The sequence below is a fragment of the Hemibagrus wyckioides genome, linkage group LG21 (genome assembly GCF_019097595.1).
Source record: "Hemibagrus wyckioides isolate EC202008001 linkage group LG21, SWU_Hwy_1.0, whole genome shotgun sequence".
Classification (NCBI taxonomy): Eukaryota; Metazoa; Chordata; class Actinopteri; order Siluriformes; family Bagridae; genus Hemibagrus; species Hemibagrus wyckioides.
The window spans coordinates 17,838,735-17,866,317 of record NC_080730.1 but is presented as its reverse complement, the minus strand read 5'-3'; the positions used below and the strand labels follow the sequence as shown (position 1 = coordinate 17,866,317).

Genomic DNA, 27,583 nt, shown 5'->3' with positions numbered 1-27,583 from the left:
TGAAGGTTATCGTTTGAAGCCTCTTACTCATTTGTGAGTTAGGATGTTCTCGCTCTAATCTTTGTGTATAAATCTTGATGGATCCCTGCTCGACTAATGTTACCATTCCAGAGAGTTTGAGGGTGGGACTAGAGATGTGTCTAGCTTTGGAAAAGACCCCAAACAGCTGTGTTGTGTAGTGTTTGGAGGCCAGACCAGTGACCCAGAATCCAAGATCAGTGGTTGAATGTAGAAGAAACACTGTGCTTGTAAACCAATGCAATTCAAGATGCTATAATCTAGATGTTTCCTACAAACATTTCAACACAAAAGAGAAGTAAGTATAACTTTGGACTCAGAAGAAGCAAATTTTTCATTTAATTTTCATTGCTTTATCCTGGTTAAGGACCAGACAAATCCAGATCCCATCTTGGGAAATTCTGGGTGAAATGCCAGTGGCTCTGAGGTCACCAAATTAGCATAAATATTCCAGCCTCCAGCATGTTTTTGGGAAGAAACCCAAGCAGACATGGGAAGAACATATGAAACTGTGCCCATACCACTAAACATAGTACTCAAACCACAGACCCTGGAGGTGACAAGACTACCTGATGCACTACCATGCTACCCTTAATGCACAATATGATTTAAGCTGATGCAGGCATCATCCAGCTTTTTCTTACTCTTGATGGTTTTACTCAAGGGTGAAATTTTTCCTTTGACCTATTGGCTAATGCCTTTGCATGCTCCAATTATTGTTAACTGTGTGTCAGCCTGATTGCTCTGAAATCGGTCAGAGATCATTCTCAGGCGAGAGTTATCAAACCAACAGGAACAGGATTAGCCTCTATCAATGCCATCGCACACACACTGCTTCCCAAACCCACACACACCCATTCACCCTTTACCCTTAGGCAAAGGCAATACAGTTTTGCAAGAACAAGTACTTACCTTGAAATGGCTTACTACAAACTTAACATTTTAGCCATTTGTTTTGAGGATTTGACCCTGGAAAAAAATTAAACCTTTTAACTGCTGTTGTGTGCATGTGTCCTATTGGACAGACCACCCAAGACATAATGGCCAAGATCTGGAGTTTTGAGATGCATGCCTCTGACCACTGAAGTGTAACCTTGTAACACTCGACCATCAAATATCTATTACGTTTAAGTAAAGTGTGTTTAAATTAAGTTATACTGCCAATCCATTGAGCATTAAATCAAGTAAAGCCATCAACATAAACACAATTATCCCCTTCCTCAGTGTTAACTACAACCAGCCCTTCTCTGACGCACAGCACCCCGTTTCAAAAATCGTGATTACGTGACGAGGGCTTAGTCTTTACAAGAGCACGCAGGGTGACTCTGAGGAAAGCTTTAGGGCACCGGTGCTTTAAAAGCCTGGCAAATTGCCTCTCTGTGCTTTGAGAATATGGGCCAACTTGCAGAGTCCCGTTCAAACTTTCTGCTCCTTATCTGCTTCATCAGACTTTGAGGGGAAGTGAAGTTTACACAGACGTGAGGTCACTCGAGATACATGATCAGAAACAGAGTCAAGCCTTTAAGAGTCACCATCCCTCCAGGCCAACCCCCCTAAAACCCCCCTGCCCCACCCTCGCTTTGGGATTGCTCATTCAGCAAACTCCAGATGCAAAGGCACTCTACACTCAGAGGTACACCAGGGTCTATTCATGTTACAATGATCAATGTAAATGTAACTCATGTGGCACAGCAAGTAATCTAGAAGTTCTATTTGACAACCATTCAGTTTCTATGGGTTCTCAGAGATAGGCAAGATTCAAAAATCTTCATATTCAATCCGATCTGAAATAAACTGCAAAATACTGCACCCAAAAAACTTATCAAAGCAGTGTTACTCGTAGCACCCAAACATTTAACATTTTCTACTAAATACAACAGTACTGCTAATAAAACTAAAAAAAAACTTTAGCTTGTCAAATTGTGAAAAGTTCTGTCCTTTACACTTTTACATAGAGCTGACACCGGAGACTCCTTCCATAAATGCTACATAAATGCCTCCTTAACCTCAAGTAACCTCCATATCAACAATGACAATTTTCATTGTGTTTTATTACTTTTACACCATAGTATATTGAAAATGTCTGAAAATCTGGGTTAGCTCCTGTTATAAATTCTGTTATAACAGAAATATCTCTTAATTCACATTCTTACAGTTATTAACAAAAAAACTTGTAGGCTTTGGCCAGGTTAAACATACTACCAAAATAAATGTGATATTAACAATGAAATATATTCCCTTGCTAAAATACTGTTATCCATTTATTATCAATCAATCAATCAATCAATCATCAATCAAGTTGTCACTATAGCAACCATAACATTTCAATGAGAATGGTTCATCAACCATTTGGTATAGAGAAATAATCAACCTTCTTAGGTGGAAATATTTCTAACTTAGAAATGTGCAAAAAATGTGTATGGTGTGTATGAAGCTCTAGAAAAGGTTGGATGCTACCTAAAATGCATTCCCACATGTTCTGTGCCATGTGTGCAGCCTCATCTTGCTTGCTGTAAGCTTTGAAGAGTGTCAAAGCCTCCCAAAGCTCCCTCGTTCAACATGTCCAACACAAATATGTAGCGAGAAGCAGAACCCACTGAAAGGATGGTGGGAATGGAGTGAAATGTAGGCGGAGTGCGCAAAGTCAATATGTGAATTTAATACACTCAGGTGTATGTCTTTTTCTAGAATTCCGACATATGCCTCACAGAACTCTCAGACTTCTGCTTCCTCCTTTTGTCTCCTCATTTTCCCAGCTGTTAGAGTAAACTTCTTTGATGTACATCTATGGTTTGAGTGCATCATACATTACAGCAGATAATGAGGGTGAAGAGGCAACTCTGGGAGCTTTTTATGGCTGTGTGTGCAGTGTGTGTAGTGTTCGCCATGTCCTTATATGCTGGAGATATTGCCGATATCAAAGCGTGTTCTCGGGGCAAAAGTATGTCCCATGATGCGATTGTTCTTAGTTGCACACCTGCACAAAACCGCACTGGAGCTCTCTAAATGAGTGTGTGTCTTTATATGGAAGACAATTAGTGACGGCTTTCACATGTGAAAACGTTTTGCTGCTTCATGTGGCTGAAGGACAACTGACATAAATCACACGTGTGTGTTTTTGTAGTGCTTTCTCGGCTTGTTTTTGTGCAACATATACACTCTATACACTCCTTTCCCCATAATTATCTAGCTGCAGACCAGGCATGCCTCTTTTAAGACAGTGCTTTTCAGCTGTTCTGTAAACTTAAATGAGTTTGCAGGTGTTTCACTAGTTACAATATTCACCTTAATTGTAGGTTATTAGTTGATCTGTCAATCAGGCTTACACAATCATTTCAGGTTGCTAAGTGAGGAATAAATCATGACATGGTGAGTGTTTTTAGTAACAATCAGCAGTCAGAAATCTTTTCAAATAGCCACACATCCCAAATTGGCATTTTTATTCACTTTTTGTTAAACTTACCTTATACATTTTAACAGTGTTCTCTCTCTCTTCCTTTCTCTCATTAGGAGAATAAAATCACAGCCTGTCATGTTCCTGAGAAACCACAAAACACTCACTTACCTGAACACTTACCTTGTTGTAGGCTCTCACACTGGAGACTCTTTCCTTCAATGGTAAACAAACATGTTCCTTGCAGAAAACTTCACCATGTTAACATTTACACGTTTTATATATATATATATTCAATTCTTTTACCTCAGAAGTTGTTTCATTTCCTTAGTTCCTTCTTCTAATACATTATCATTTTCTATACAAAATGAAAAGGCATAGCTATTAAACACTATTAGCTAGCTATTAAACACTATTAGCTAGCTATATTAGCTATCTATTAAACACTTTTCACTAGCTATTAAACAATTTTAGCTAGTTATTAAACACTATTAGCTAGCTATATTAGCTATCTATTAAACACTTTTCACTAGCTATTAAACACTTTTAGCTAGTTATTAAACACTATTAGCTAACTATTAAACACTTTTAGCTAGCTATTAAACACTATAAGCTAGTTATTAAACACTATTAGCCAGCTATCAAACACGTCATTCACCCCAGTGCAATATTTTGGTTTAAAAACTATAAAAGTCACCGAATAAGCAATGAAACTCTTTACTTATTCATTTGATAGCGTTTTAATGCTGTTTCCCTTCAGAAAATAGTGGAATTGAAATCCGCTGAAACAATACTGAGCAATACATAAACTTAATACATAAACACAGCTAATTAGCATGTTCAGTAGACAGCTAAACACGTCAGATTTTACGAAACTAGTTGAGTTTGCTTACCAGCCAAAGTTCGTTTCTTCTCTTTCACACCAAGTTCTTCTCTTTTCTATATCTTTTTCCTCTCTCCTGTGTCTCATCTGACCTTCAATCTCAACCTTCACAATTTATCTTTACAATTTATCTTTACAATCTAAAGCCGTTCAGTTTGAAACGAACAATAAAGCGGTGTAATTGATCCTAATTAGCGACTTCTCAGTCACGTGGTCAAATTCGACACATTCTATTGGCTACTGGTTACTAATCTTTCCATATGGAAAGCCACAGCGAATCATCTCTCTCCACTAATCCCTATCTATTTTGTGTGCACCTTTTTAATGCACCCTATCAGTTGTATCATCCGTAGTCATGGATACGAGAAACGACTTGGTTATTAATTATACCCTGATATCAAAAATATCAAAATGCAGCAAATCAACTAGTATTTTGAGCGTATATACCAGGTTTTACGGTAAACACTATGCGCATGGAGTTTAATTTTTGTATTTTCCTCAAAATGTATAAACACTAGTAAAGTTTACATGCACATAATTAGTGTACTACAGAATATTAGTTTTGCATTAAAAAAACATAGGCATAGTAATTATAGGCTATTAAATGTACAAACCGATGGACATCTGTTCTGTCAGTTACAATTACGAGATTAAATAAATAGATGATGTATGAATGGCGTGTTGTTCTTTAACAGTCTGTGCTTTAAATGTGTGTGGGGGGGTACACAAGGAAAATAAATCTTTATTGTAAATGCTGATTAATGATCATTTCAAACCTTATATTATTGCAAAGATCTTTAATGCTAGCTCAACGATCTTGTAATGAACAGGTAGCTCCGGCTGTCCTGTAGACTAAAGTGGTCAAGAATGGAAGGTCATTTGATGCATTGATGCAGTGCACATTTCTGTCATAGCAAGCTTAAAACTAATATTTTAATCCTGATATAGAGTATACATTGATGTCTGCTGCTGTTATGATCTCGTCCTGCTCGGAGGTCAGTGAGTTGAACCCACGGTGTGCTGGAAAAGGCCAAGCTCCGCCTGTGCACGAGACTCTTCTTCTTCAAGCACCTTCATCTTGCCTTTGCCACGACCCCGCCCCCTGATCATTCACTTCTCGGTAGTACAGAACCAGGACACCGAAGCCCACGGAGGCCACTGTGACTCAATTCCCATCCACACCCTCCTCCACCCTCCTCCTCCTCCATCCTTTCCCTCCCTCCTTCCTCCCCCACGCTTTAATAGGCTGCATTACTCAAGTTCGCCAAGAACTCAGACACAGCTCGCGGACCCCAGCGATAACATGTAACCGCCCCTGAGCGCAGCAGCAGCAGCAGCAGGAGGACACGCGAGAACAGTCCCGCGCGCGCCGGAAAAGTAAACCGCCCGTATTACTGGATTTGCGCGCGCTGCTTTGCGAACTTTATTTTGCAGATTAATCATGCACGCTTTTCTCTGGGGTCTGGGCTTGTTCATCCTACTCCCCGACTTTGTGATTGTAGCAGCTTGGACCCGGAGATCTCCGACACGCTCGAGAAAAGGTAAGGAAAACTTTTTCCCCCACTCCTGAAGTTGTCATGTCATTCATTTTCGGCGTCCCGTTATATCGCGCGCTCCACCTAGCAGAGGAACAGAGAATGAATGAGTTTCCACTCCAGCACATGAATAGTTTGGCTTGGCAGTAGCGTATGAGTCCTCGTTCTGTCTCAAACAGGAATTTTGTGGTGCTTAATAAACTATTTGTTGCAGAATGATTATGATCACGGTACACGGTATGACAGACTCGTTCGACCTCAAGATGCGCGACATCAAACCTTGTTGATTCATCACTGCGCTTTCTCGCACAGGTTATAACAGCATCGCAAGGGCAAATATCGCGAAATCGATTATCGACGAGTTATTTGATTATTCTATTGCAATACTTATTAGTCATTCTTTAATTATAAGCTTTAAAGTTACACTACATGCATATCTTGTGTAAATGATACATAGTAAATGTTCATACACAACCAGAGACTAGTAAAGCTACAGTTTATTACCCTTTTGTCTGAGATTGTAGGGGTGTGAAAAATTTCATAATAAAGTATAATGAAGTTACTCCCCGCGATTTGAAAGCTATCACGTGCGAGTCAATATGATTTACGAATCTCCACACTCACATCCACAGCCAAATCACTGGAGCACACCGGAGCGCACGAGATCGTGACACCCATCAGAGTGACCGAGACCGGTGACGCGTTGCCACAGAACGCGCACTTCAAACGCAGGAAGCGGAGCCTGGACAAGGAAACGGAACCGGGACACTGGGAATCCGTGCACGTGCACTACAGACTATCCGCCTTCGGTCGCGACTATCACCTGAACCTGACGCTCGAGGCGGGATTTATTGCGCCGCTTTATACCGTAACTGTACTTGGCGCGAACAACCGAACGCAGGAGGAGGATGATGCAGAGGATGAGGAGGAAACGATGTACCGGCACTGTTTTTATAATGGACACGTCAACGGAGAAACGCAGCACGCCGCCGTTATCAGCCTCTGTTCCGGACTGGTGAGTGGCTAAAACTTTTTTTTTTCCCCTATTTGAATGAAGGTAATGCACGTTCCCCAAAAAGGTGCTAAAAGTCAATGAAGGACGCAGTGTGATCATTTGCATATGAAAGTGCGTTTCCACAAGGCAGCAGTTTGTGAAGAAACAAACTGAGATGTTCATTCATTCATTCATTCATCCTCTGTAAGTGCTTTATTCTGCTCATGGTCCCGTTGAATCTCAGGAACACACTCTGGATAGGACACCAGTCCATAAGGCCACCATGTAAACACACATTTACACCCAGGGAATCACAAAATCGAAAACATGCATTGTTTTGGATGCTGGAAAGAAACCAGAAAACCCATAGAAAGCCCACTGAGACATAAGGAGAACATGGAAATATCACAGTCAGACACCTGAGCTCAGATCAAACCATGGAGATGTTAGGTGGCATCACTACCTGCATAATAGTCTTCATAGTCTCTCACTGTGTTTCATTTCAGCAGCAGCTGTACAATCATCCTCACCCAGGGGTTCTGTAAAGGCTGGGGTGGATATACAGGCAAAAAGGGACCCTAGGGAACTAAAATGGTCTGTTAAGCTGTCTGACCCCTGGAAGTTGTACTGAAAGCCCTTGACACATCCTCATACACAGCCTACCTGTTCTTCTCACAAAATGTTATCTTGGGACATTCTTCAGCATCATCAAACATCATCACTTGTACCTTTATAAACATCATTTTCAAACCATGAACCTAGCAAACACACTTGTATGCTTCAGCAGTTGTTATTAAAAAGCACTCTAATCAGAAAAGCATAACATTTACGTTTACAGGATGCAATCCACACATTGAACCGAGCAGCTGAAGGTTAGGGTCATTGCACAAGGACACAAAATTCCCAGATTATTTACGTCTCAGTGGCAAGAAAATGACCTCGTTGTGTTCTATATGGGGGGGTGGGGGTATCGTGACATGTCAGCTCTCTTTTTTTTATTTCTTTAACTTTCATTCACACAACTTCTTTTCTATAATGAATTAAATTACTGAACTTTTTTGTGGTGTTGTTTAGCCTGTAACACACCACTGACTACAGCCATTAACTGAATAAATATTCTATAACATACTTAAGATGCACTAATTTATGCATGGGCTTGATGTATAGGTGCTATGACTTTAACCCAGGGGATAACCTCTAGGCTCTGCCAGGACCGTGACCAGGATAAAGTGCTGACTTCAAGATGAATGAAATACGAATAATTAAATATGTATATGTCTGTTTTATTTTTGATGCTGTTAAAAAGCCATATCTCTAATGATGTTTGTACACATTCATAACCGCTTATAATGTAATCATAAAGGATTATGGGTCATTAATTATTCATGAACATGCAGGACACTTTGTAGCAACAATTTGCATATGCATTATGGATTTTTAATCAGTGGTCCTGATCTCTCAAAATGTAATTCCAGCTTAGCGCTTCTTTGTAAAAAATATCTGACTTTGCTTGCAGTTTCTAAGGTGTTATAAGAAGGTTATGAGGTCATGTAGCTGACAGTAATGTACACTAATAAATGAAATGTATGAGCATCAATTTTAGAGACCCAGCAATGAGACCCATTTAAGAAAGCAAAAATCCATTAGAATATGTTTGTGGTTCTCTGAGGTCAAATTAAGACCACCTGACTTATTTTTCTAGCAAAGACCAGGTTTATTAGAGCTGGCAAATGGGAAAGTGGACTGAGATGGTGGTCATATTTGCTGAGTAAGAAACATAGGCGTGTGGGATTTTAGCGCTCTCCAGAGCACTGTTATTTTTGGAACGTTCCTCACAGCTTCCTGTACTCTTGCTCCGGTTCTTAGAAAGTCTTAGCGGTGCTGTCACACATTCTTTACACATGCACTTAGGGAAGCGAGAGCGATTAAACTGAAAGGACTTCAGTAGCAAACGTGAGCATGCAATGACAATGAATCACCTTTGCATAACACTGGCTTGTGATGCTATTGTCAGTGACGGCGTGGGAGGATGTGGGGTCTTTTTCTTTTTTAGATAATAGACTTCAACTGTTATATAACAAAGATAGTAATTAGGATCTCCCTCAAACTATCCGTTAGATGGTCCAAAAATACTTAAGGGTGAGGGGTCTTGAGTGGTGTTGTGAGTTTTGATTCATGACAACACATCAGCCAAACCAAGGCTGGGACACTAGCTGTTTAAGGGCATCTTTGAGCTCAGGTATGTAGAAGAGGGTAGATAGCACTTTACTACAAGCGTTTGATCTGTGAGTCCAATAGATGTGGTCGGAAGCTCTCGAGTGATTCGGATTTGAAAGAAAATGGAAAAAAGTTCCTCAAGAGTGATGAGAAAGTCAATTTCCCATTGACTCCAGCTGGAAAAGTCCTCCATTATGGAATTTAAATATCATCTTGGGGTGTTTTATCAAGGTTGAGAGATGATAATCTCTTACATTTATTTATTTATTTTCTTGTCTTGGGTAATTTGTATGGTTGTTTTTATAGAAATAAACTAGCATATGAGCATTTCTCATACCACTTTATTTAATGCATTTACCATTCATTGGTTTAAATATGCTTTCTAATCGAATCGTCCACTCAAGTAATCACCAAACTTTACAAGCTGGAGGACATTCTTATGTAACTCTTGTCTGAACTTACTTTCACTCTGATACGAGGTATTATGATGTAAAACTTTCTTGACGATTGCGGTCATCTTACATTTCTTGCTACGGTTGACTCTCTAGCTTTCTTCACGGTGCGAGAAAGCACACTTCTTATAAAGGAATGCTGGCCTCACATCTCCAGAGTCAGCACTTTTCCCCCTCATCAGCTTTCACAACATAAAAATCACACAACACCATCATTTCCTGATAATCATCGCTCATGTTTCTTCCCTCAGGAGGCCAGTTTGCCTATGCAACATATGTGAGCCTTTTGTAATTGCTACATCATTTATGCAGGACATAAAGATTGTCGGGGGGAGGGGTAGTGTGGGAGGTGGGGGGTCTGGGGTAAAAGACAAGGGCAATTAACAAGAACTTGTGGAATGTACACACCTCTGTGGGCACGCTCCATTTGAAGTGGCGCTGTTCTTTTCCAGCTTGGCACTTTCAGGTCGTCAGAAGGCGAGTATTTCGTGGAGCCTCTTCACAGCTATGACGGTGAGCATTATGAAGAAGAACATATCAAACCTCATATCGTGTACAGAAAAGATGCACAAAAGAGGGCTAAAGATGAAGAAGACACGGTGGCATGTGATACTCCAGGTAAGAAAGTACATGTATTTCGTATCTTTCTTAATATAACACACTGTGGCTTTCATTATAAATGCTAGACGTCTTGCTCAAGTTCCTCAGATGAACTTTATCGACTTTACCAACACGTCCCTAACGGCAGTGCGGTTACAACTGCAATAACAAGCATTGCTTTTATACAAATAAACTTCAGTTTGAAGCACTCTAAATATGTCTACACTGAACTATTTGTGATGCGCTTAGCGGTTTTTTGTTGGTTCTTGTATTTTCAGATACGTAAGAAGTCAGTGGCTGTGTGCTGCACTGATGTCACAGCAGGACAGTTAGTTGTTTGCACTGGCAATTATTAGTCTTCATTAAGTTAGCTTGGTAAGACCTAGGGACTAAATTAGCACTAGTTCCTTCATCACTTCAGAACACTCAATTAGCAAAAATCTGTATTACCTCTGCTCATTCAATTAGCATTACTCTATAATACATCAGTTCACTAACTTAGTATTGATCTATATTACCTGCGATCATTCATTTCTCATTAATAGATGGTATAGTACCTCAGCCCACTCAATTAGCATTAGCATATGTTACTTCATATCACTCAATTAGCATTAATCTACAGTATAATTCCTCAGTTCACTTCAAATTCACATGTTACCTAATATCACTCAATTAGCATTAATCTACAGTATCATACCTTATCTCACTTAGTTAGCATTAACCTATGTTACCTCAGATCACTCAGTTAGCATTAATCTACAGTATAGTATCTCAGATCATTCAGCATTAAGCTGTATTACCTCAGCTCACTTATTTAGCATTAACCTATATTACGTCAGATAATTTAGTTAGTATTAATCTACAGTATATTACCTCAGCTCTCTTAATTAGCATTAATCTCCAGTAAAATACCTAAGTTCACTTAGTTAGCATTAATCTATATTACCTTAGCTCACTCACTTAGCATTACTCTACAGTATATTACCTCAGCTTGCTCGGTTAGCATTAACATACAGTATAATACAACAGTTCACTTACTTAGCATTAATCTATATTACCTCAGATAATTCATTTGGCATTAATTTACAGTACCTCAGCTCTCTTAATTAGCATTAATCTACATTACTGCTGATTATTCTTTTAGCGTTAATCTGCAGTATAATACCTCAGCTCTCTTTATTAGCATCCTTATTTCAAATCACTCACTCAGTGTTAGTCTTCATTACTGTATCTTGCTGAATGTGTTTTTTCCATTGAATATGAATCAAGTCCAAAAATGAGTTAGTACTCTAGCCTTCATTAGCTCTTCCCACTCAGTCAGTCTATGTTACCTCAGCTCACTTAATTAGCATTCATTTTCATAACTTTAATGAACCATGTTAGGAACTCTGTTAGCTTTACAATTAGCACCACAGACCTTATTACATCAGCTCACTCAGCTAGCATGAGTCTTCCTTTCTTTTAGTATTCTATTATCTCAGCTTGCTAAGTTAACATATTCTTTTGGCAAAAAAAAAAAAAAAAAACCCTAAATCTTAACAAAGCTATAGCTTTAGCTCATGCAGTTCATTAAGCGTCATGACTTTCATTAGCTTTACTCCAAATGTTCCAATCTTTGAAAAAATGCAGAAAATCAAAAAGGAGAAATAGAAATAAGAAATAAGAAGATGCTAGTAACAATAATGAGGTGTGTTATTATGCTTGTGCTAAAACAGTAGAAACACACACTGTGGTGCTATCTGATTTATGCTTCTTGTGTAATTACAGACCTGTAATGTTTAGAGAAACTGGCATAAGAAATTCTAGTCCTATTTCTGGACTATTTCATTTCTATTTTCAAAAGAATGCCTCAGAACATAGTTGGAAAAGCATTTTTTTTAGTTTAGTGCAGCAGGAAAGAATCATTCCAAATGTTTCTGGTATCACCTTCCATCTCAGTTTATTGCCACAGAATCCTGTTGACTCTTGCACTTCCTGTGGCCTGCAGATAAGGGAACCCGATAGGCACAATACCCCCCTGTGCCACGGCATCGTCTCAGAGGCAGGGTGCTGAACAGCTGAACGGTCCGAAGCGTTTGCAGAGTCATCGTTTTGAAAATAAATGTTTTAATCATGTGTAATGTAGTGCAGGAGGCTGACACGCTGCTGTTTATTCATTATTTGTGTTGCCTGCGATGTTGCGATATGTAAAAGAAAAAATCTATTTCCCAGAATGCACTAGGGCGCAAAGCATGTTGAAGATAACTGGTAGGTTTATGAAAGGACTATTGTGGCTCCTGATTTTTAGCAGGAGGATAAGTTTCTTTGTCTTCAATCATAGACAGTGGAAAAAAAAACAAGTTGACTTTTGTGCTTGTCTCGTTTTTGGAGGTGTCGGTGTGATGTTACAAAAATTCGGTGTTTGGTTCCATTGTTTTGTGAAAGGCAAAACCGCTTCTTCTCTACAGCCGTTCTTAAGACGTACTGTATACTTTTAGTGAAGAATAAAACCCTAGGCTGTAACGGTTTAAAGCCTTTTAAGGCCAGATGCCAACTTCACCTAGCATGAACCTGACTTCATAGTTCATCACGTAGCAGATGAAACCTCAACCTTCACCACAAAACATTTTTCTTCTCGTTCCAATAACAACGGTAAACACTTTACCCGAGAGCCCATGCTTGTTGTTTGTGTCTGCTGTCTTTCAAATGAAGCACAGTTGAAGGTTCATCCGATGCAAGGCTACGTGATTGGAACGTTAAACAGCAGAGTTCACAACAATGTAAACGTTAGTTTGGGGCAATGTGGATTCTTCAAACCCCAATGCTGAGCTCTGAAAGGCTGAAACTCATTAAATATGTTTACATTGAAATATTTCTGATACGTGACGTGATGCTAATTTGTTGGTCAGTGTTGTACTTTTGGTGTTCCAATAAGTTGTTAGAGATTGTGTTTATTATTGGGAGCACAATTCCAATGCCATTTCATAGGACAAAACAAGTCTTGCTTCACACTGAAGGATGTATTTATTGATGAGACCTCCACCTTGCAAACATGGGACTCAACGTTCCAGAATGCAATGCAACACATGTTAATTAGCAGGCTAGCAGATGATGATTGAGTGATGTTGGCTGCATGAAAGGTGAAGCTTTGGAAGCCGATCAGTTTGAGCAGCAGAATAAAGTGCTACAGAATCACTTTCTCTAAACAGAGGTGAAGCTGTACCACAATCACCATGTAGTCGAACGGCATTGTGGGTAATGTAGGAAACCTGAAGATGTTTAAATGGAAAAACTGCAGTACAATAGTATAAATAATGGACATGCAAGTCTTTCAGGATGGACGTTCAATGAAAATTACAAAAATGTTCCTCAAGGATTCTTTGTTTAATGGTTCTAGCTTTGTGCCAGTTAATAAGAAGGTGACAGAGAAAAGCCCAGTGTTCTAGCTTTCTAAAAGAGTTCTATTCTGAAAGGCAGAGTCTTCTGGTTCTCTGTGGAACCTTGATGGGTTTTCCGACAGAGGCAAAGAACTTTTAGGATGTTAGCTGGATGGTTTCTGGTATTCGTAGAGCAGAGATGAATTATAATGTGCTCATGTTTGTGTTCATATTCCAGGTCACAATGCTGAACAAAACATGGTGTCTGGGAGCTTGTTGTCTGACCTGGAGAGTCTCAGAGCAGGGGTTCTCTCAGGCTCTTTCCCCTCAACAGAAGACAATGAGCCATCAGCTAACGACAACAGCACGGACTCAGGACCTCACCAGAGAAGAAAGCGCTTCCTGTCCTACCCACGCTTCGTGGAAGTCATGGTCGTTGCTGACTATAAGATGGTGGAGCATCACAGGAACAATCTCCAGCACTATGTTTTGACCCTAATGTCTATCGTAAGTTCTTTCTAGATTGAACTCCAATCCTACAACGCACAATCTTCGGGATGTAAAATAAGTCAGGAATGGTCACATAAAATGCATGCTTCAGATGCTTTTTGGCATGGCTGCCAACGAGGTGAAGTTGACCTACTTCTGTCTTGGCACAGGCTGCACTCTCCGCAGGTTTCTGGGAGCGCAATCAACTTTCTCAACAGCCGAGAAATATTTCTGCAGCAGCTGACCAACTGTATTATAAATAGAACTGCTGTGTGAGCCCCTTCTTGAGAATCTTAGCTTCACGCAGCTGCATTTATTAGCATTATCGAAGGACAGAATGGCTTTTAGGCATAGAATCAGAAATCCACGGAGGTCACTGTCATGCATTTTTATCTTTTCTTTTTTAATTTCCCAACATTAATATGAAATCAAGAATAAATCCATCCACACACAGACCTGACCAAAATGCCATTTCCTCAATCAACTCCAGTCTGTTCCTGCTTTGTGTTTATCCAGGTTTCCTCCATCTATAAGGATCCCAGCATTGGCAATCTGATCAACATTGTCATTGTGAAGCTAGTCATCATTAACAACGAGCAGGTAAGATAACAGACTCTCAACATTCCTATAGCTTACTGATGACTAGGCTGGATAGTGATCTATACATCTCTCTCTCTGTATCTGTCTTGCTCCACAGAAGGGTCCAGTTATCAACTTCAATGCACAAGCCACTTTAAAGAACTTCTGTGTCTGGCAGCTGGATCAGAACAACCTTGACGACGAGCACCATGACCACTATGACACGGCTATCCTCATCACCAGGTCCCGCAGCTTTTACTTCCTCTTAGCAGGAAAGGTTAGCCAAAAATGCTAACATGGCTAACTAGGGCAGCTAGCATAACTCTATGTAGCATTTACAGAGTTAAGTTAAGTTAAATCGGTGCAATATTTGCAAAATTGGAGGGTTAAATCTGTACTTTGGTGGATAATTGTGTTATTTAGAATTGTATGGTGTGTGTGTGTGCTAGGTATTAATGTAACTTGTGTATCTCTACAGGCAGGACATCTGTCGAGCAAAAGACAAGTGTGACACTTTAGGTAACTGTGAGTTTTTTTTTTTCAAATGTCAGCTATATAATAAGAGTCCAGTTATGACATACATTCTTCTCTGCTGTGGCAGGTCTTGCAGAGTTAGGCACAGTGTGTGATCCTTACAGGAGCTGCAGCATCAGTGAAGACAGTGGCCTCAGTACAGCTTTCACCATCGCTCATGAGCTCGGCCATGTGTAAGTGACCATGGGAACACTATACTTTTCTTTTCTGATATTTGGCATCCAGAGCGACTTACAATTTGTCATTTTTATACAACTAAGCAATGGAGGGCTAAGGGCCTTGCTTAAGGGTCCAGCAGTGGCTGGGACCTGGGCCCAGCCTTACTCAAAGCTCAAGCCTTACTCAAGGGTCCAGCTGGGACCTAAGATTCAAACTCAAAACCTTCTGATCAGTAGTCCAGGAGCTTCACCATTAAGCTACCACATCCCCCATGTTGCTGGCTTTCTTCAGATGGACATTCTAAAGGAGTTTTATCCTATCGTGTTGTACATTTAAATTTCCCTACTATCCTCCAGCCTTCTTCTTTGCCCCCCAAATCTGCCCACAGTTCTTTTCTTATGCCCCCATGTTAGTCTTCTTTCCTGCTTCTTCCTTGTTTTCTACTAGTCCCACTTACCATGATTCATCTGACAGACATCACAAGACCATCAGCGCTCACTGTGATCAACACGTCTGAAGGAAACATCATCTTTCCTGATAGTATATCCCTCATGGATAAGGCAACATGTGCTGTCTTTGTATCCTAATCACTTTTCTACCACAATTTCCAGAATGATCTTAATGAAAATCTTGCTTTAACATTATAGCCATATCAGAAACTAAACTTTTTTTGTGAATACACAAGTATTTTTTTCCTCCATAGGTTTTAGAAATACAGCTATGCCTTTCCTCACTGTAGCCTTTTTGCAGCGTAATCATTCATTTATTTCCACTGCATGCCCAAGATGGGATTTTGGAATTCCTTTCTTATCCGGTGAAGGGCTGTGACCTCACTGCTGTAGGCTGAGCAGGGGATTGAGCTCCTGGCGCTATAAGGTGCAAAGCTGTACACATCACACCTCTCTCCTGCCGTCTCCGTACCCTGCATGACCTCCTTTCAGCCAGCTTCACAAACAGCTCGAGATACTGTTCTGGCCACCGGGTTGCCGAAATACAGCGATAATCCAAACGTAGACTAGAAAACTTCTCTATCTATAAATCTATTGAACGAGTTACTGACGTCTGTACGTTGCGTTCCACAGGTTCAACATGCCCCATGATGACAGTAATAAGTGTAAAGAGGACGGGGTTAAGATTCAGCAGCATGTGATGGCCCCCACACTCAACTACTACACCAACCCCTGGATGTGGTCCAAATGCAGCAGAAAATACATCACAGAGTTCCTCGAGTACGTACCGCACTTTGTATACATACTGGTGGCTTCCAAGCTACATTTTTCACCCAATTACCTCAATCCTTTAACCAGCTCCAGTCCTCCAAAGCTCTGATTTAAACTAAGCATCCAGTCTCATCAACACAAACTCAAGGGGTGTTTTTTTCTGTCTTGTTTTTCTTCTTGTCTGTTTTGTTTTCTACTTGAAGTCGTTTTTTTCATCATTTCTTATTAGCACAGGGTATGGAGAGTGCTTGCTGGACGAACCCGTGTCCAGGCCGTACCCCCTGCCCCAGCAGCTCCCTGGGCGCATATACAACGTCAATCAACAATGCGAGCTCATATTTGGACACGGGACACAGGTCTGCCCATATATGGTAAGGATACTACATCATCAAAAATCATTCAAGAAATCAAAGGAAAACAATTTGGGAATATTTGATTTTATAAAAATTTGGACAAGAATATTCATTTGTATACAATTTTATTGCTGTATGAAGCACTTTTTACAATAAATACCATCACAAAACATTTATTGTCCAGACGTGTGTGTGTGATGAAACTAGATGGCTAATGTTAACGCTTTATATAGGTAGCACATCTCAGCATGTATATATGTTGGGATTATCAACAATTCTCTCAGTTATGTTGGTTCATTTGTCCGAAAAGACTTTGTACAACTTTAGTAAGATTCACTGTAGAGTCATAACCACAAGATGTGTTGATAAATCTTTAAGAAAAGCCTCCGTACAGCTAAAATAATACTGTAATTACAGCTAGCATCAATCTCAACCTCCACCGATTCCACCGTATCAATAAACAACCCATCTGTGTAATGATGTCATGCTGCCTTTTCTGACCATATGCATTAGAACAAATTTGAAGGTATTGACGTCCATGCTGAGATTCGCTGTGACGTTCGCTGTCTTGGGTATTGCTCTTGTTGCTCTCTACATGGACAGAGGGATGGAGAGGAGCTATTTTAGGTTCCATTTCTAAGTAGTAGTTACATAACATTGTTCAACAGCACAGTGTGATAGATTTAGTCAGTGGCATTTAAAGTGTTTGTTTAAAGAGTAAGCCCTATGAGAGAGGGATAGTTACGCTGTGTGTGTATGTGTGTGTGTGTGTGTGTAATTTGTGTATGTTTGTGAGGGGGTGCTCCTGAAGGCTGACTGTGTCTGTTTGTGTGTGTGTGTGTGTGTGTGTGTATGTGGACAATAAGTCCTGAAATGTCTGCAAATCCATATTCATGTGTGTCTACAAAAATTTTCAAAATGGTTTTATAAAAAAAAAAAAATCCTTTATTGAGTGTTTTCCTGTGGCTTTCAAATAACACAGATCACTGTTTATTTTTTCTGTAATCCCTGGAAAGCAGTGTCCCCAAATGTACTAGATATGTCATATGTCCCCATTTACCTTCTATGTGGGCATGTGTGTGTTTGTGTGTGTAAGTTGCGTATGTTTATAAGGGGGCGGTACTGAAGATTAACTTTCTGTGTGTGTGTGTGTGTGTGTGTGTGTGTGGATGTGTGTGTTCTCCAGATGCAGTGTCGCCGGCTTTGGTGCACAAGTCCAGAAGGAGCTCAGCGTGGTTGTCGGACCCAACACATGCCCTGGGCTGATGGCACTGACTGCGGTCATGGAAGGGCAAGTATTCAAGTTATTAGTACTCTAAAACACGCACATGGCATACAAACAGACACACATTACTAATCCTAACAAGTTAGGGACTCCCTGGCATTGTTTACATACCGTATATTTCCACAGAACAGCCTGTAGCTCATTTGTTAAGTATGAAAAAGCAGACATTCTGCTGTAACTCTATAATAATGTTACAGTAGAGAGTACCAAGCTTAAAATAATCAGTCTCTCTCTCTCTCTCTCTCTCTCTCTCTTTCTTTCTTTCTCTTTCTTTCTAAACAGCACTGTAAGCACGGTGTCTGCATCCCCAAGGAGCATGACTTGGGGCCAGTGGATGGAGACTGGGGCGTGTGGAGTCCCTTCGGTTCCTGCTCACGCACATGTGGTGGAGGCATCAAGATCGCCACCCGGGACTGCAACAGACCTACGTAAGTCCCGTAAACTGTGAAACTAAGAATTTATGCTTTTTTTTTTTTGATGCTTCATTTTGATTGCCTTGGTAACGGCATGAGAAGTTATTATAATATTTCCATAACCATAATTGTTTTTACCATTTTATCATTCTGACACTAATTCAGTTGCTGTAAAATACAATAGCCACCAATATAAAAAACATATTAAAGGTGCAGTTTGTTTCAAACATCAAACCATCAAATCATTGTACTAGTTTTATCATTTTAAACATACCGAACAAAAAGTTTTTACAGTATACTGGTTTTCTGGTTGTGTTTTCAGATTCAGGGACAATTATTTTTTACTTTTTTATTCGGATCATTCTGATACTCAGTCATGATTTTATTTTAAATTCTTTTTGTTTTTTGTGTGTATGGCTTCATGCAGGCCGAGGAACGGGGGGCAGTACTGCGTGGGTCGCAGGATGAAGTTTCGCTCCTGTAACTCGGAGCCGTGTTCAAAACAGAGAAGAGATTTCAGAGACGAGCAGTGTGCCGCGTTCGACGGCCGCCATTTTAACATCAACGGTCTACCTCCAAATGTACGCTGGGTGCCCAAGTACAGCGGAAGTAAGAGCTTCAGTTTGTTAGCCATTTTTAATCATGGTCGTTTCCTGTAGCTGTGAGTAGTTAGATAGAATAGAAAGAACAAAAGAAAGAAAGAACTTGACTAAGACTAAAACTTTTTCATTGTTTTGGCATAATGTGAATTGAAATATTTTTGCTTCAGTTCTTATTCAAGAGAAATTCCAGAATCTCTGAGGAAATACACCATATGTCTAATCGACGTTTATAAAATTAAGGCAACCATCTCTTTAGATTGAGTGTTTTCTTATTAAAATATTAATAAAATGAAAAGCTTTATAATCATGGTGTGTTGATTCTCAATCTGATGTTCCTGCATTTTGTTCTGTTTTCTATGAAGTTCTGATGAAGGACCGCTGCAAGCTCTTCTGCAGAGTGGCAGGAAACACGGCCTACTATCAGCTGAAGGATCGAGTGATCGATGGGACGCCGTGTGGCCCAGATACCAACGATATCTGTGTGCAGGGCCTGTGCAGGGTGAGTGTGATGACTGTGATGCATTGTTATTCCTGAGAAGGGGGACAGGTTCTCCAGTGGAGCTCAGAACTGACCACTGTTAATGCTGTTCTACTGCATTAATCAATCTGTGTTCTCATTGTGAGGTGAATATTAGTGTTACATTGCACGGTGCTGGAGTTTGTGTCTAAAGTTCCCCCACAGACCAAGTTTGTGTCTAAAGTTCCCCCACAGACCGTAATTCATCACGCTTTAGAACTGACTTGTCTTCCATATTTGCACTGTGTCTCTGCAGCAAGCAGGTTGTGACCATATTTTAAACTCCAAGGCCAGGAGAGATAAATGTGGAGTGTGTGGGGGAGACAACTCATCCTGTAAGACAGTGGCAGGGACGCTGAATACGGTGCACTACGGTAAGAGTTTCAGTTCTGCTTTTATTACAGTGTTATACATGTATTTCATTCTGACAGATTAGTCATTAAACAGTTCAATCACTCACTGACCCTCTCACTCACTCACTCACTGACCCTCTCACTCACTCACTCACTGACCCTCTCACTCACTCACTCACTGACCCTCTCACTCACTCATTTACTCAATTACTCACTTACTCACTCACTGACCCTCTCACTCACTCACTCACTGACCCTCTCACTCACTCACTCACTGACCCTCTCACTCACTCACTCACTGACCCTCTCACTCACTCATTTACTCAATTACTCACTTACTCACTCACTGACCCTCTCACTCACTCATTTACTCAATTACTCACTCACTTACTGACCCACTCACTCACTCACTCACTCACTGACATCCTCAACTATTCACTCACTCACACACTCACTCACTCACTGACCCAGTGACTCTTTTACTCACTCACTCACTCACTCACTCACTCATTTACTCACTCACTGACTCTCTCACTCACTGACTCTCTCACTCATTTACTCAATTACTCACTCACTTACTGACCCACTCACTCACTGACTCTCTCACTCACTCATTTACTCACTCACTGACTCTCTCACTCACTCACTCTATCACTCACTCATTTACTCACTCACTGACTCACTCACTCACTCACTCACCCACTCACTGACCCTCTCACTCACTCACTGACCCTCTCAACTACTCACTCACTCACTCACTCACCCTCTCAACTACTCACTCACTCACTCACTCACTCACTGACCCTCTCAACTACTCACTCACTCACACACTCACTCACTCACCCAGTGACTCTTTTACTCACTCACTCACTCATTTACTGACCCTCTCCCTCCCTCACTCACTGACCCTCTCACCCACTCATTCACTGACCCTCTCACTCATTCATTCATTCACTCACTCACTCACTGACCCTCTCATTCACTCACTCTCTCACTCACTGACCCACTCACTCACTGTCCCAGTAACCCTTTTACTCACTCACTGACTCTCTCACTCACTCACTCACTCACTCACTCATTTACTCACTCACTGACTCACTCACTCACTCACCCACTCACTGACCCTCTCACTCACTCACTGACCCTCTCAACTACTCACTCACTCACACACTCACTCACTCACTCACTCACTCACTCACTCACTCACTGACCCTCTCAACTACTCACTCACTCACTCACCCTCTCAACTACTCACTCACTCACTCACTCACACTCTCAACTACTCACTCACTCACACACTCACTCACTCACCCAGTGACTCTTTTACTCACTCACTCACTCACTCACTCATTTACTGACCCTCTCCCTCACTCACTCACTGACCCTCTCACCCACTCCTTCACTGACCCTCTCACTCATTCATTCATTCACTCACTCACTGACCCTCTCACTCACTCACTCTCTCACTCACTGACCCACTCACTCACTGTCCCAGTAACCCTTTTACTCACTCACTGACTCTCTCACTCACTCACTCTCTCACTCACTCATTTACTCACTCACTGACTCACTCACTCACTCACCCACTCACTGACCCTCTCACTCACTCACTGACCCTCTCAACTACTCACTCACTCACACACTCACTCACTCACTCACTCACTCACTGACCCTCTCAACTACTCACTCACTCACTCACCCTCTCAACTACTCACTCACTCACTCACACTCTCAACTACTCACTCACTCACACACTCACTCACTCACCCAGTGACTCTTTTACTCACTCACTCACTCACTCATTTACTGACCCTCTCCCTCACTCACTCACTGACCCTCTCACCCACTCCTTCACTGACCCTCTCACTCATTCATTCATTCACTCACTCACTGACCCTCTCACTCACTCACTCTCTCACTCACTGACCCACTCACTCACTGTCCCAGTAACCCTTTTACTCACTCACTCACTCACTCACTGACCCTCTCACCCACTCACTCACTGACCCTCTCATTCATTCATTCATTCATTCATTCATTCACTCACTCACTCACTGACCCTCTCACCAACTCACTCACTCCCTCACTCACTCACTCACTGACCCTCTCACTCATTTATTCACTCACTGACCCTCTCATTCATTTATTCACTCACTCACTCACTCACTCACTGACCCTCTCACCCTCTTACCCACTCACTCACTCACTCACTCACTCAATGACTCACTCACTCACTCAGAGATGTTATGTAGTTATTTCATCACTTCTCTCCTCCACAGGTTACAACATTGTTGTGCGAATCCCTAGCGGTGCTACAAACATAGACGTACGACAGCACAGCTACTCAGAAAAACCCGAGGATGATAACTACCTCGGTGAGTCGAGCTCAGACAAAGACACATTTTCCCTCAGCTTGTGTTTCTCCATAAAGCTTCACGAGGTTCAAAACATAGGAACTATAACTGGCCTGTGTGCCGAGTCAAGGCTAATAAACGTCTTTATATGGAAACGCAGTGGATTTCCTTTGTAATTCTCATGCGTGGGTGTCACCAAACCATATGCTTCTCTTCCTCAAAGGATACAATGACATATCCTTTATCACCCCCTGCTCCAAACAGAAGGAAACTTTATTATCCGCCACACATCTGACTCAACCCTGGGATAGCACAAAACGTAGAGACTTCCGGGTTCAGGGGAAAAAAGGAGACAAGCAGTCGAGCTCCTGGAACAAAATTAGACTACACGGATGTGGCCTAGATCATAATATGCATGGGTTTTCTTAAAGGGGTAGTACACCTAAAAAAAACAAAACAATACAAGCCGAAACACTGAGCGAGAATCTGATTAACTTTGGGTGGTCAGGGCTTGAGGATTCTACACCCGGCTGCTTTTGGGTGGTAGATGAAACCTCTTTTCTAATAAACAATGCCCTGAACTAGAAGCAGGTTACTCTGGGATTTGGTTTGATTCGGAAAGTCATTTCCCATCTGCTGCGTTATTACTTCCATAAACGGTGATTACTTATAGTTTGTTGGAAAAATCCTTCCATCTGCTGCTTGATTACAAACTTTCCAAAAAATATTCCAGAACATAACAAGCAGTCGAGAGGTATTTTTGCATCCACCTCAGAGCTTGTTGGAAACAATCCTGATTGTTGCTAGCACTCGTCATTGTGTAGCGTTATTATATGTTTTTACAGAAAAGAGAAAATTCCTCCAGCATGTCATGGCATGACACGATATTCCGTGAATCAGCTGCTCGATCAACGAGAGAGATCTTTAATTTAGAGTTAATTGGCTTCCTGCCAGCTGTCTATCGTGCAAATCGTGTGCTGAGCACATGCTCACGCTTTTAATGGGCCAGGCTTTCCGGGAGCCTCGGGAGAAGCTGTCCTCGGCTCGTAGCATGAGTAGGTCACTGTGCCCTGGAAATGATAACGGTGTGTGTGTGTTTGTGTGTGTGTGAGTTGCGGAAGTCTCTGGGATGTGTGATGTGTGAAATGGTGAGGAAAGTAATGCAGGAAATAAGCGACATAATCGCATTAGTGGATGTGAATGTGTGCATTAAAGGAACAGCCGGCTCCTCCGAGGAATGCCAAACTACTTTAGCCCAATTAGCTTCATTCTATGTCACTGTACCGTTGATAAAGCGTGCACGTTTTCCGCTCAGCATTGAAGTGAAGCCTCGCCAAAAACTGAGTGTAACTCTGTGACGCTGAGAGACTTTTTCCTACATAATGTATATGTGAGGCAGGAAACACTTGGGCTTGATGAAGCTGTGTGCTGAACGGTGAACTTCAAAGTTCATTCTTTTCCAGTAAAAGCATCTGCTAGTTTTTATCCATTTATGGTTACATTAATGGTGTTGAACAGCTGCAAAAGAGGTTAGATTATTTAACAGTTACATTAAAGCAGCTATAAACATTCTCTTATTCTGTCATTTTTCCTCTCTTAACAATAAAACACACACACACAAAAAACTTCTTAGCAAGTTCAAATATCTTAAATCCAGCCAACATAATTACTGTAACATTACAAAAAAAAGCAAATATAAGATTATTAATTCTATTAATTAATGAGAATAATTTCTGGACATATTTTACTATTTTTTAAGCTTTAGATTTTAGATAAGCAAAATGATCTGTCAATAGAATATGATGTAATAATCTTAAGTTTGGTTAATAAATAAATAAAAATATTATCAAGATGTCAGAGGAAAAAAAATCTTGAAGATTTTACAGCTTTACTTGATTGAAACTAGAGACTCCATTCATGACCAATAATTAAGTCAAAAAATTTCATTAATTAATGAAATTAATATAAACCTGTGATTTGTCTTAGCAAAAAAACATACAAGCATCTACAACTTCCATATCTCACGAGCTCCTCCCCTTTTCTTTATCAACTCCCTATGGTTTATGTGATGTATTTGCATATTAGAACATGATTGGCTGTTAGACCTTATGACTCAGTAACACTTTCTTTGATGTTCCAGAGGAGCTGTTTTTCTGCCCTGACATTTAAATTCATTAAATAAATAAATATAAATAAATAAATAAACAAACAAACAAATAAATAAATAAATGCATGTATGTTTTGGCAAATGAAAATAATAATACAACGACATATTTAATTTTTCTTACACTCCACTCCTCAAGTAATAATCTGTATCCTTAAACCCACTTTGATTTGCCGATTGTTTGTTTCTTTTATTTTCCCTTTGTTCCCCAGCCGTGGCTAACAGTCGTGGAGAATATTTACTGAACGGAGATTTTGTGGTGAGCATGTTCAAAAGGGAAGTCAAAGTGGGGAGAGCCATGCTGGAGTACAGCGGGTCCGATCATGTCATCGAGAGACTCAACTGCACTGACCGCATCGAGGAGGAGATCGTCATCCAGGTACCATCCATCTCTCCGCCGAATCGGAGTTAATCCCGATTATTATTAGAGACGTTGAGTATTTTAATTTTGAAAATCATTTCTGAAGCGATATTTTATTTTTGACATAACTGAATTAAAAAATAGTTCAATATTAATTTTAGATCTGAGAAAATCTGATTTTATACGGAATATAAGGCAGAAAAGAAAAATAATCAACAACAGGCTGCCTTGATATGGGGTTATAATTAAATACTGAAGTGGTTCATTCCTCTGATACAAAAGCAAATCTTTTTATCCATTAATAGTTACATTCAATTAAATTCTGGCAATAAACACTCATTGTTTTTGTTTCATGAACTCAGAAAAAAACCCATAACCTTCTCTATCCTGAAAATGTCAACTTTACACTCTTAAATTAACATCAGCCATCACATGGTGTAACTTATTGCTATAGAAATGCTAAAATGTTTCTGACTTTCCTCACAGGTTTTGTCTGTAGGTAACTTGTTCAATCCAGACGTCAGGTATTCCTTTAACATTCCCATCGAAGACGTGACCCAGCAGTTCATCTGGGATGCATATGGCCCGTGGCAGGAGTGTAGCCGCTTGTGCCAAGGTGAGTGAATTTGTAAAAAATACTTTTGTTGCTGAGAACATTCTCTTTATATTATTATCTACATGCTTATGCAGGAGTTTTGGCTTTCTGGATGAGGTCAGTGAGGCCACTGAAACTGTAAAGCACTGAGATTACACAAACATCTGGGCTTCGGGTTTGTCGTATTCAGATCTCTATCCCGCCTTCGGGATATCTCCAAGCTGAGAAATCTAATGGTCCAGAATATGCACAGATTACAAACCTGTCATGTAGGAGCTGATATTTGGATATGTGTGCTTTTGTTGTGCTAGAAAAACGAAAGAGATTTTACAGCACTGATTAGGTTTTTAGGCAAAGTGTCATTGGAAGGAGTCTCCAGAATCAGTGACGTTGCATTTTCATCAAAGAAGTTGTTTTCTTTTTTGGTGAGATTGTGTATATCTTAATGTGTGCCTCTATTTGCATCGCTCAGGGGAGCGTAAGAGGAAAATCCTGTGCAACCGAGAATCGGACCACATGGTGGTTTCGGATCAAAGGTGTCACGGCTCACCTCGACCGGCGGCCATCGTGGAACCCTGCAACACGGACTGCGAGCTCAGGTATTGAGTGAGTTTTGGAGTTCAATAAAGTAAAGAAGCAGCTCAGTTCTTTCCTAGTCTTTTGGGGATGTGGTAGTTTAGTGGTTAAGGTGTTGGACTACTGATTGGATGGTTGTAGATTTGAATCCCAGGTCCACCAAGTTGCCAATGCTGGGCTTTTGAGCAAGGCCCTCAACCCTCAATTGCTTAGATGGATAAAATGAATAAGGGCATCTGCCAAAATGTCAGAAATGTTGGCTTAAATCCCTGGAGTGGCTACTCTAGTCTTTTATTACTGCTTAGATACTTTAATCATAATGGAAGTGCTACTAATGGTGCAGCAAGTGATGGGGATTAAAGGGAAAAGAAGTGATAGCTCTTTTTTGCCACTTCCTTATATGTTAAATTATGAATCATTATTTTTCAAATTCTTCTCATCTTGAAATTCAGACTTTCACATTGATTTAATGCTTTATATTTACAGCTGAAAAGAAAATGTCATTTGAACTTCATTTTCCAGGTGGCACGTGGCCCGTAAGAGCGAGTGCACAGCGACGTGTGGGCTGGGATACCGAACACTGGAAATCTACTGCGCTAAATACAACCGAAATGACGGTAAAACCCAGAGAGTGGATGACCGAAACTGCAGCCAACAGCACAAACCTGATGATAAGGAGGTTTGCCGTGGTGACTGTAACCCTGGTGTGTGGGAGTACTCGCCCTGGTCAGAGGTGAGGAAGAAAATCAGCTGAGGTCACACTTTTGCTCATTGCTGTGAAATTTTTAAAACGTTATCACATTTAAAATGCCGCTTTGTTCTGCTTGGGTAGTGTTCAAAAACTTGCGGAGGGGGAACGCGTCGTCGGAACGCCGTGTGTAAGTCCCCTGAGAACGACGAGGGGAAATGCAACACGAGGGACAAACTGGTCGTCCAGCCATGCAACGAGTTCCAGTGTCCACAGTGGAGGACTGGCGAGTGGTCAGAGGTACAGGCTTTAAATCGTGAATTATTGAACTTTAAATAGAGATGTAAACTTTACATTACTAATTACCTCCTCTGTTTCCCTATGGATAAAAAAATGCAGTGAAAGTGCTAATAGATAAAACATAATAATGTGCCCTCAAATCTCCCTATTTAAGAACAATATGAGAAAATATAATAAAGTACCCTTTAGGGTAAGAAAATGAGTTGCAGTGCCCTAAAGCCTTCGCTACATGCAAAAAAATATATAGATAAAGTGCCTGCTAGCTGTTTCTATATAGCAGCAAACAAATTACAGTGCCCTCTAGGTGCTCCTACATATGAGAAAATAAGACAAAGTCCCCTTTAGATGCTTCTACCTACCAGATAATGATACTAGGTACCCTCTAGGTCCTTCTAAGTACCAGAAAATGAGATGAAGTACCCTCTAAGTGCTCTTAAATACCAGAAAATGAGATGAAGTGCCTTCTAGGGGCTCTTAAATACCAGAAAATGAGATAAAGTCCCATCTAAGTGCTCTTAAATACCAGAAAATGAGATGAAGTGCCCTCTAAGTGTGCTTAAATATCTGAAAATGAGATGAAGTGCCCTCTAGG

General features: G+C 40.7%; 1 protein-coding gene across 1 annotated transcript in view; it reads left to right on the top strand.

The window, feature by feature from the left end:
- The first annotated feature begins 5,050 nt into the window (after positions 1-5,050).
- The window catches only part of adamts9 (ADAM metallopeptidase with thrombospondin type 1 motif, 9), a 56,771-nt gene continuing 34,238 nt past the window's right edge, over positions 5,051-27,583 (top strand). The window contains exons 1-21 of the mRNA XM_058373461.1: positions 5,051-5,836; positions 6,463-6,845; positions 9,946-10,111; positions 13,688-13,956; positions 14,455-14,538; positions 14,636-14,760; positions 14,996-15,036; positions 15,119-15,224; positions 16,293-16,439; positions 16,660-16,801; positions 17,970-18,074; positions 18,351-18,496; positions 18,909-19,090; positions 19,446-19,582; positions 19,857-19,974; positions 22,233-22,328; positions 24,684-24,850; positions 25,319-25,448; positions 25,900-26,026; positions 26,526-26,736; positions 26,836-26,991. Coding sequence (XP_058229444.1) covers positions 5,737-5,836; positions 6,463-6,845; positions 9,946-10,111; positions 13,688-13,956; positions 14,455-14,538; positions 14,636-14,760; positions 14,996-15,036; positions 15,119-15,224; positions 16,293-16,439; positions 16,660-16,801; positions 17,970-18,074; positions 18,351-18,496; positions 18,909-19,090; positions 19,446-19,582; positions 19,857-19,974; positions 22,233-22,328; positions 24,684-24,850; positions 25,319-25,448; positions 25,900-26,026; positions 26,526-26,736; positions 26,836-26,991 — 3,138 coding nt within the window. The 5' untranslated portion in view covers positions 5,051-5,736. The remainder of the gene's footprint in view (positions 5,837-6,462; positions 6,846-9,945; positions 10,112-13,687; positions 13,957-14,454; positions 14,539-14,635; positions 14,761-14,995; positions 15,037-15,118; positions 15,225-16,292; positions 16,440-16,659; positions 16,802-17,969; positions 18,075-18,350; positions 18,497-18,908; positions 19,091-19,445; positions 19,583-19,856; positions 19,975-22,232; positions 22,329-24,683; positions 24,851-25,318; positions 25,449-25,899; positions 26,027-26,525; positions 26,737-26,835; positions 26,992-27,583) is intronic.